Source organism: Vipera berus (assembly GCF_964194415.1).
Source record: "Vipera berus genome assembly, chromosome: 11".
NCBI lineage: Eukaryota > Metazoa > Chordata > Lepidosauria > Squamata > Viperidae > Vipera > Vipera berus.
In genome coordinates this window covers 1537284-1546687 of record NC_138214.1, presented here as the reverse complement: position 1 = coordinate 1546687, position 9404 = coordinate 1537284, and the positions used below count along the sequence as shown (strand labels likewise).

At 48.4% G+C, this 9404-nt stretch overlaps 1 protein-coding gene across 2 annotated transcripts; it reads left to right on the top strand.

Annotated features, from left to right (window-relative positions):
* Positions 1-396: 396 nt before the first annotated feature.
* On the top strand, positions 397-7938 carry PABIR2 (PABIR family member 2). Of its 2 annotated transcripts, XM_081336456.1 has the most exons (10): positions 397-787; positions 1952-2030; positions 2991-3047; positions 3513-3556; positions 3635-3689; positions 3872-3973; positions 4189-4277; positions 5409-5473; positions 6428-6524; positions 7551-7938. In XM_081336456.1, exons 1-10 carry the CDS (start codon positions 678-680, stop codon positions 7702-7704), a joined length of 852 nt encoding a protein of 283 aa, XP_081192582.1. In that variant the 5' UTR covers positions 397-677; the 3' UTR covers positions 7705-7938. The 2 variants fall into 2 exon arrangements, with proteins under 2 accessions (XP_081192582.1, XP_081192583.1); XM_081336457.1 differs by lacking the exons at positions 3513-3556; positions 3635-3689.
* The last annotated feature ends 1466 nt before the right edge of the window (positions 7939-9404 follow it).

The following is a 9404-nucleotide window of genomic DNA, read 5'->3' as shown; positions in this document are numbered from 1 at the left end:
GAAAAAGAAGCTTCCCGGACCGCTTAAAGCGCTCCACCGATTGGCTCGTCGGAGCGGAGTGTCGCAGCGAATCAGCGCCTCCCCTCGCGACTGGGCCAAACGCGGCGGAGGGAAAAGGCGGGGCCAGTGCGACGCCGACAGCGGATTCGTCTCGCTCTTCACACCCCCGCCCCGCAGGGAGGGGCGGGGCGGGGCCGAGGATCCAGCCTGGGACGCATTGAGCAGCCGTCGCGCAGGCGCAGGAGCGCCGAGGGGCCTACTCTCCTTCGCCTCTCCTTCCCGACCGCTACTGCCACCGCCTTGGCAACCGCCGCCACCGCGCAGGCGCGGGCGGGCGCGCGCGCGCGCACCTCCCCCCCCTCCGCCTGCCTTCCCTCAGAGAGCCGCCGGGCGGGCCAGGCCGGGCCGCGGCCACGAAGAGGCAGGGCGCTGCTGCCGCCGCCGCCCCGCGATTCCCCCGGCATGGGGCGCGGTCGGCGCCGGGGCTGCCGACTCCCGCTGCACCGCCCCGGCCTGCGCCCACGGAGCCAGTAGCCAGAGCGGCCGGGGGAGGCGGCCTGAGGCCTCCGTCGGGCCCCGCCGCCGCGCCCCGCCGCCCCGCCGGGCATGAGCCGGAGCCGGGCCGGCGGCCTTCCTCCTCCTCCTCCTCCTCCCCCTCGCTGAGCGCCGCCCTCGCCATGGCCCAGGCCGAGAAGATGGAGCTGGACCTGGAGCTGCCCCCGGCCGGGAGCGGCGACGGCGGCGGCCTGAGGCGCTCCAACAGCGCGCCGCTCATCCACGGCCTCAGGTGACTGCCGGACCCATCCGCCCCCGCCGCCGGAGCGAGCGAGGGGGGAGGGGGGCAGAGCCGGGCAGGATGGGCCCTACAGCCCGGGCGGAGGGAGCGGGGCCGGCCGCCCTCGCGGCAGCTGACCGGACTACAGGGCCCATGGTGCCCCGCCGTGCCGGGTTGAGGCCGGAGGGGCGCCTCCTGCCAGCGTCCGCCGGGTTGGAGGAGGCCGCCCTGGATGGGGAGGCTCGGGTGGGCTGGCTCTGTCGAGACGGAGACCTTTAAACAGGTGTTTGGGGGCGGGGGACCCCCCCCAGAACATGCACGAAGCCCGCGAGGGGAGCCCGAGGCTTTCTGGGAGCGGCCGGTGTTTTCCTGGGGACATCCGGCCTTGCCAGGGGCTTGCAGGGGTGCCGAGAAGGCTGACCTGGAGATAAACCTGCCATTGCTTTGTAATCTTCCTCATCGGCAGTTCCCAGGCTTTTGGGGCCATCGCCCCCCCCTTCCATGCACACCTGCCCTGGGAATTCAGTGCAATGAATGCAGCAAAAACAACGCAATGAAATCTTAGGAAAGGCGGATTTATGGTGACCACGCAAGGAAACGTTTTTCACCGCCCCGCCTGGATGGTGTCTGCACCTCCCCAAAGGAAGCGCAAGTGGCAAACTGCAAAGAGCAAAAGACAAAAACCAATAATAATGGTAATGGTGATAATGTATAATTAAAGCAACGAGGTGTTTCATTATCCAAGGGCATGTTGAGGTGGCCTAAGTTGGCCTAGATCAGTATTTCTCAACCTCAACAACTTTGAGAGGTGTGGATTTCCACTCCTCCCAGAATTCCCCAGCCAGAGTGACCTAGATTGTTCCAATCTTCAGATTTGTAATGGAAGTTACCAAGACGTAAATCTCCCCCCCCCCCCCCCCCGGTGCAGAACCACAGAACCAGCTCTGGTTAGGGGAAGGCAATGATAGGAATATAACGTACACATTCATGGCACTGGCAATTTACATGGCACCCTACAGAACAGTTCTAGCCAAAAGGACAAGTGTGTCTTTTACAGCACTTAAGGTGTGTAATAGAGAAAGGCTATGGACTGGAGAAGGATGGAAGGTAGATTAATTATGAAAAACAAGGGAGAAAAATCATTGCAGAGTTGTAACAATTCTTTATTTCTTTCAGTGATAATTCGCAGGTTTTTCAGCCTTATGTATTACGAACCCGCAGGAACAGCACAACAGTTATGAACCGACACAGCATGGTGAGTGCATGGGAGGCACAAAAGGATGTTGGCTTCTATAAATTAAGAAGGTAGTTGGAACTGAAGGACACCCCCACCACCACCCTGTGTCAAGGCAAGCGAAGATCATATTGAAGGCCGAGCTTTAGTGACTGGTTTGATACCATAAGAGGCAGCAGCTAAATAATGCAAGGATCAGTTTTTCAGATGGGAGTCCCCTGGAAGGCTGCTGAGCTGCTGAAGGAGGAATTGGGTAGCTGAAGGGGTGGGAATGGAGCCAAGGCAGCAGAAAAACCAGGCTGGTTTTGCCATGGGAACAGCAACCTCTCAGTCTTCCTGGAGACTGAGAAATCAGCCTGTGGATGTATTTGTGAGTGTGCGCATACACGCACTGGGAAACGCAGGATGGGCAAGCACATGAACCTCTTGAGGCATGTGACCAGGAGGAAAGAGGACCTAGGATGGAGTTGTCGGCTGTATCCTGAGCAGGTGCCCTTCCCAAAGGCTGAAAAATCCAGAGTGTACAATTTCTTTCATAGTTTTGGTTAGGTTCAACAGCATCAAAAATGTCCCCCCCTGCCCGATTTTAAAATATATAGTTAACTCTGTGGCTGTGCTTTGCTGTGCCAAAACAAGCTGTATTGCCTGTTTTGGCAAAAAGTGTGAAAATATACCTTTTTAACTACAAAATAGTCAAAATACACAGAGCAATACACTTTAGTTTGTAATGTGTGGTCATTTGGGAATATGGGTGTTGGCATGGTTCTGCATGAGGGGAACTGCTGTTCTTCCTTCCAAGGAAAATGGGTATTCCTTCAGTGCTATAACATGAGGAGCTTTCAGGGCTGCCTGCCTTGAAGCATAGGCTCAGCAGTAGTATGTTTCTCCAACGTATAAATAACGCTTCTGAAAGGAAGTAGGTTTTGTTTTGCTTGGGCTTCTTATTTTTGCTGGATTTTGAAATGATTGTATTTTTCCCAGCTGATATCATCATCTCCAATCCGTATCCCTAGTAGTCGACTCCATCAAATCAGAAGGGTAAGTGAATAAAACAGGTTCCTTCCTTCCATGAAAAGAACATATCTTGGGTTTCTCTGCAGATTATGTTTTAACTGTTTCAAAACAGTTTTTTGGCAACCCAAATTGAACATCATACTTACTCAAAATGTTCTCACTGTTAGAGCTTGCTTTTGTGAAAGCACAAAAGACTGCAGAGGTCTCCAGCCTTGGCAACTTTAGGACTTGTGGATTTCAACTGGTGAAATTGAAGTCCACAAGTTGTAAAGTTGCCAAGGCCGGAGAGCCCTGCAGTCTAGATTTAAACGCAGCTGCCAGATACACTTAACATTGTGAGCGCCAGCAGGCAGTGCTCTATAGAAGGAATATTCTCACACACAAACTATGATTCAGCTGACCACGTTGCTCCTTTTCACTCTTAACAACACCGATACAAAGTGCCAGTCAGTTTAGGCAGAAAAGGCATTAATTCTTCCTCTTCCTCAGGAGGAAGGAGTGGACCTGATGAACAGAGAAACAGCCCATGAAAGGTAGGTGTGGTTCAGACGCTCTCTAGAAGTAGCCTCTCTCCTCCTGCTGCCACACTGATGACCCTTTTTGTGTTTTAGGGAAGTGCAAACAGCAATGCAGATAAGCCAGTCATGGGAAGAAAGCTTGAGCCTGGTAATCTCTTTACAGATGTTTAATATTTCAATTCACTTAACCAGGGAATGCAAAAGGAGCAAGAGCAGAGGTAGCTTAAGGGGAGTGGCCGGTTCGCCACTTGGCTTTTCCTTAGAGCGGCTCAGCTTCTCTGGCTGCCACGTTCCACACAAGCCATCAGTGGGATGCTTTTGTGTTCTCAGAGCGACAACGACTTGGACAAATCTGAAAAATCTTCCTCTCCAAAGAGAATAGACTTCATTCCTGTTTCTCCAGCCCCTTCGCCCACCAGAGGTATAGGAAAGGTAGGTCAGAGAGACCTGGAATAGGGGCCACAGGGTGTCTGAATTGCCCATTGGGTGAAGCAGAAATAAGGAGAGTCGCTTGATTCCTGAGGCCACCCGTAGCACCCTGTCCCGATTTTGTGACTTCCTCCTCCCCTCGTGTCCACGAATCACTGATGAATTTCTCATTTCTGTCCTTTCAAATCCCATGGAAATGTTCTGCTTTTCCTTCCTAGCAATGCTTCTCACCCTCTCTGCAAATGTTTGTGAGCAGCAATGGATTGCCTCCGAGCCCTATTCCTAGTCCAACGAGGAGATTTTCAAAGTAAGTCGATGTGTTTGGAGTATCGAGGCTTTCTTAAAGATAACAGTTTCACTGCTGTAATAGTACCTGAAGAAGGATCCACCCAAGGATGGAGCTAACATTGGCCAATCCTCCAAGCATTGAGAATGCCTTAAAATGGATTCTGGCTGGATGATTCCCTCTGCGGAGGTTGTGTAGATGTCCTCAGATTATGTCTGTAGTTCCTAGCCCTCCATTCCCTGCACTTGCTTTTAGCCATCATGACATTCCTTGAAATGAGAGCAAGTGCAGTTGAACACCTCTGTGTACAAAGCTACAACTTGCTGTCGTTTTCTTAAGTGTGACTATGAGTTCATAAGGACATCTGTCTCTGTTGAAACCTCCTGTTTAGTTTCTGTAGCCTATAGGAAGATTAGCTTGGGTTAGTTGATTATCCAAAGCTCACAATCTTTCAGAACAGCCACAGTTTTTCTGGCCTTTTGTCTCTACTGAACTGTTAAACCATATATTGAGTGCTTGGTACAATGTTGATCTTGAAATAAATTAGGGGAAGTATAAAATATAGTATTTTAATACTATTATTTGTAGATGTCTCACTTGTCAGAAAAGCTTGCAAAATGGTTCATAAACGAACTATGCTGCTAGTTTTTGTTTGATAAGTGTCAAAATGGTGTCTCGGGCAGTTGCCATGCCCAATTGGCAGGTGGAACTAACAGGACAGGAATAGATAATGAACATTACACATCATATCTCTAAAAGCTCCTAAATGGGGTAAGATAAGAGTCCAAGGTAGAAATCTGGAAAATCTAGTTTTGCTTTTTTAAGAATTAAATGAACTCTGTCGGGTATCTAGCTTGTGAAACTTAAGAAACGCTAAATGCTCCTTAATCTTAAATTTTCTTGGCTCCTCTATATGTCCTCCACAAGAAATCTTGTCCCTGTCCAGATTGGCTGTTTCCAAATGTACTACAACTCCCAGAATCCTTTCGTTACATTAGCTTTAAAGCTGACAGAAAGTAGGGTTGTTCTATTTCTGAAGCTAATACATGATTATAGTCTTAACAGAGGCTGATTTTAAAATCGGGTGTGTTTCCTTACAATATTCAACGTCCTCAACATCCTAGAAAGATAATTCTCCAACTTTGATTTTAGCAGGAGGAGTCAGAGTCCAATCAACTGTATCAGGCCCAGTGTTCTCGGTCCCGTTAAAAGGAAAGGTATGTGATGCTTCCAGAATATAAGCACATCAGGCATTAGACAGCACAAGGATCTTCCCTCAACTTCTCATTGCTGTATATTTGGGAGAGAGCATCTTTTATCGGTCACTTCTCCTGATGGAATAATCTCAGTTTTCAGGGATATCTGTGTGAAGTTCTTGGATACAGGCTGGTGTATTTTGTGACCGTTAAGAATGGCCTCCCACTATTTCTGCGTGATGGAAGTGTTTCATTCTTCTATGTTCTAAGGAGAATGCATATTCCTTCGGCGCTATAAAATAAGGAGATTTCAGGGCCACCAGCCTTGGAGTAGAGGTTGAATGGTAGTATATTTCTCCTACATAAAAACACAGTCTTGAATTTTGCTGCTGTTTTACACGATCGCTAGCTGACCCCAGTGTGGCTATGAAAGCAGCCTTCCTTAAATCTGCTTGGCAACAAGCAAGAAGCTGAAAAAGTCTTGGAACTTGGTCTTGGATCACACAAACATGGATTCTCAGTGAGGGAGATTGTCTTGTGCGTTTCTCAGCAGAAAGTAGAACCTTATTTATCCTCTTCTGCTTGATGAAGGGGGGAAAAGCCCTGCAAAAGATTGGCATATGAACCGGGGAGGTTGTTGGAAGTTATGAGAGAATTCCTTTGGAAGAGAAGGGAGGCTTAACCTCTCTCCTTTTGAAAAACAGACGTGTACTCTGGGTAGTTTGCCAAGGCTTATTTTTCAGGTGGAGGGACACCTCCTACCTACTAAATGTCAAGAATAAGGCACCCTTTGTGTGTTCATCACACAGCTCTTTTAGTTCGCTTTGTTCTTACAAAGCTTTGGTTTTCTGTGCCCTACTGATTGGATCTGTCTCCCGTGGCCAAGTCTATCTGTCCGAAGTAGATGATGGGACTGACTACCTCTCTTAAAAAGTTTGCTTTTCAGATTTAATAAGAAGGGCTTGATTCCCACAGGTGAAATGGAAAGCGAAAGCCAGCCAAAGAGACTTTTCCAAGGAACCACAAACATGCTTTCTCCTGATGTCACCCACCTGACTGACCTCAGCTCATGGTAAATTATTTCAGCAGAAACGTTGCTTAGAATATGCTGCCTTTTTGTCAGTGGGCTGCCAAGTCAGTTGCGGCCTCTGCTCCTTACGGTTTCATATGGGGTGCATAATTTTTATAACCCGTACTAAGGAATTTGTGGATCAAGCAAGCAAAGCGACTCTTGAGATTTAGGAAAGGGCTTACGAAGCGTCGGTCAGAGGTTTGCTTCCAGGACAGAAGTTCTGCAATTCAGTCTGTGGCGTTTCTCGGGCTGAACTGGGACACACTCTTGTCTGATCCTCTGAAAAGCTACTGCTGGTCAGTGGCTCCCTGTGGGCAAAGTGTTGAGTGGGCGTTTTTTGGAGTCCTGTCGTTTGCTGTCCGTTATGGTGCGTTAGATTCCCACTAGGCTCCTCCTCCAGCAAGCAGGAACGAGAAAGTGAAACCGGCAGCTGGAGAAGTTTAGGATTGCCAGTTGAAGAAGCTAGACTTGTAAATCACAAAGCCAATCTTGATTCTGGTCAGTCAGTCACACAGGGCTGGGGTTTCAGCGTCTCCCCCACATGCAAACCTTTTGCAGTGAAACCCTGGGGTTGAGGTGACCGGCTGGAGCTCCTGAACGGATTAAATGCTTAAGAAGCCGTTCAGTCAAACTCGTTTGAGCAAAGGAAAAGGTGAGTTGCGGGTGCACAAAGTGAAGACAGGGTTTGTGCGTGTCACATTCAGGAAAGAAGTCTAAATTGAAAAGCGACACATCTGATTTTTCCCACCACCTGTCAGCTCTTGACTCTGGAAAAAAAAAGGCAAACTCAGCATCCTTTGCAGGCAGCAAGCATGAAAATCACTCAAGTGACGCAAGTTACAAGATAAAATAATATTTCATGTAATGTTCCTCCATTTAACTCTCCAGTCTGGGACTGCAGGCATCCCTGGCAATTACTCTCCTTCAGGATATTGTTTAAGGGCCATTCTGCAAAACGGCATTGCCCCATCCTTTAATCCAAGGCCTACCTGAATAAAATGTCTGCTATTTCCTATTTCTTCCCAGTTTGTCTTCGGAGATCCTGGATGGGAGCACCAGCAGCGTCAGCTCTTCCTCCGATTCCTTGGCCAAAGGTGGCAGTACCACCACGGAATCGCCTCTCGCATGCTCCAACTCCTGCTCTTCCTTCCTCTTGATGGACGACCTTTCGCCCAAGTGACTTTTCCCAGGGGTCAAGGGCTGCCCCTCTGTCCTCTCGCTCTGCATACATGCTGAGAAAATCCACGGGAAATAAATCCTCCAGGACCTGAGGATTTAAGTACTGAGTGGAAATATTAATGCGACTTTAGTTCTTGGCAACTTCTTCAAGTGGTTTTGATGATCTTTCTCTTTAAGCCGACACGTCGGGCCCTTGGGATAGATCTTTTGGCTGTCTGGTTTTGCAGCTTTTTTTTTTTTTAAAAAAAACCAACCCATTATTTTACCTGTATCTGTTGAGATCATTACTGTCTTTGCTTTCAAAGAAACTGCAATGCTTTTTAGAATTTTTCAGACAAGCACCTAATTTATATTAGTGTGAAAATGGTAGGCGGGAAAACCTTTCGCTGTTGCTATCATGGTCGTGGTTTCTGGGGGTAAAGGATGGTAGTGAGAGAATTGTTAGAAAACTCCTTGTTCAACGTGCTTTTTTAAAGGAATAACCTAGATTGCTCTAGAAATTCATTTAAGGAAAAAAAACTTCTGCTGAACAGCGGCACATTCTGGGCCTCCTCCCCTCTCCCCTCCATTCACAATGCTCTTAAATAATTATTTTATGGTAGGAACTTCTTTATATCTCAGTTTCATCTTCTACTTTTTCATTTCCAGAGAAGAGGAAGAGGTTGCAAACTGCCCTTTGTGGTTCAAGCGGCGGCTGCCATCACCTCGGGAGCCAGAACACTTTGCGAAGGCTGGCTCCGTTGCAGCTGAATATCCGCAGCAGGCGGAGGAGGTTTAATTCATCTGCTGTTTCTGGGGTTGCACAGAGATGGCTTCCAAGGCTGCAGGGATGACCAGTTGCAAAAATATTTTGAGGGGAAGGGGAAAGGGGCAATTCTTTCGGCTATCACGTAGAATATGTCAAATAGTCGGTGTCTCCCGTGGCACTGAGCAACGTTTGTGCCTTAGGAGACCTAGCAGAAGAATGGAAGAATGGAAGCAGAGGACTTGGTGGAGGGGACTTTTCCTTGAGGAGGGCTTGTGCCAGGTGCTGCTGCTGCTGCTGCTGAGGGGCTCGGAAGGGAGAAGGTCCTCCCAGCTTTTTAGGGGTTGCACCGCGCTGCGTCGTCGGGCTTGCCTGGAAGACAGCAGCCCCCAGGGGCTCGGTTGTTGGTCTGTTGGAAGCTCTGTTGGTCCGTCAGGAGCTTCCCTTTTAAGTCAGGAGGGATAACCTGAAGCTCAGGTTGGGCTGCATCAAATGATTTATTTACTTCTTGAGATCTAACCAGGCTTAACCAACAGAAAAGAGGTCCACTTGTAATCTACTGTGTTATGCTATTTATTATTTATAACTGTAAAAAAAAAGTGGTGTTGAATTATAGTATTTTTTTATGATTGAAACCCTTTTTTATGTTTCATGAGTTGCTGGCTAGTATTGAATAGGCAACCTTGTCTGCCAAAAAAAAAGGTATGCTTCCCCTTTTAAATGTTTGAATATCCACACGCTCTTTTTTTGTCAAAATCCAAGTTTGGGGGAGGGGGGTTCCCCCCCTTTGGGTAAGATAATAGCACTGAATTTGACATGGGATTGTGCTGACCTGCAAAGCACTGGAACCTCCGCCAATGTTCGTCTCTCTAAGGAGGGGAAAGAGGGGAAGGCTTCATTCTAAAAGAGGAAGACGTTTCTTTTTCCGTACTTGGAGCATTTTGTTTTGGAAAGTG

Coding starts and splice junctions, on each gene's coding strand:
- PABIR2 (XM_081336456.1), top strand. CDS start 678: ATGGCCCAGGCCGAGAAGATGGAGCTGGACCTGGAGCTGCCCCCGGCC. Junction 788..1,951: donor CCGCTCATCCACGGCCTCAG/GTGACTGCCGGA, acceptor TATTTCTTTCAG/TGATAATTCGCAGGTTTTTC. Junction 4,278..5,408: donor CCAACGAGGAGATTTTCAAA/GTAAGTCGATGT, acceptor CTTTGATTTTAG/CAGGAGGAGTCAGAGTCCAA.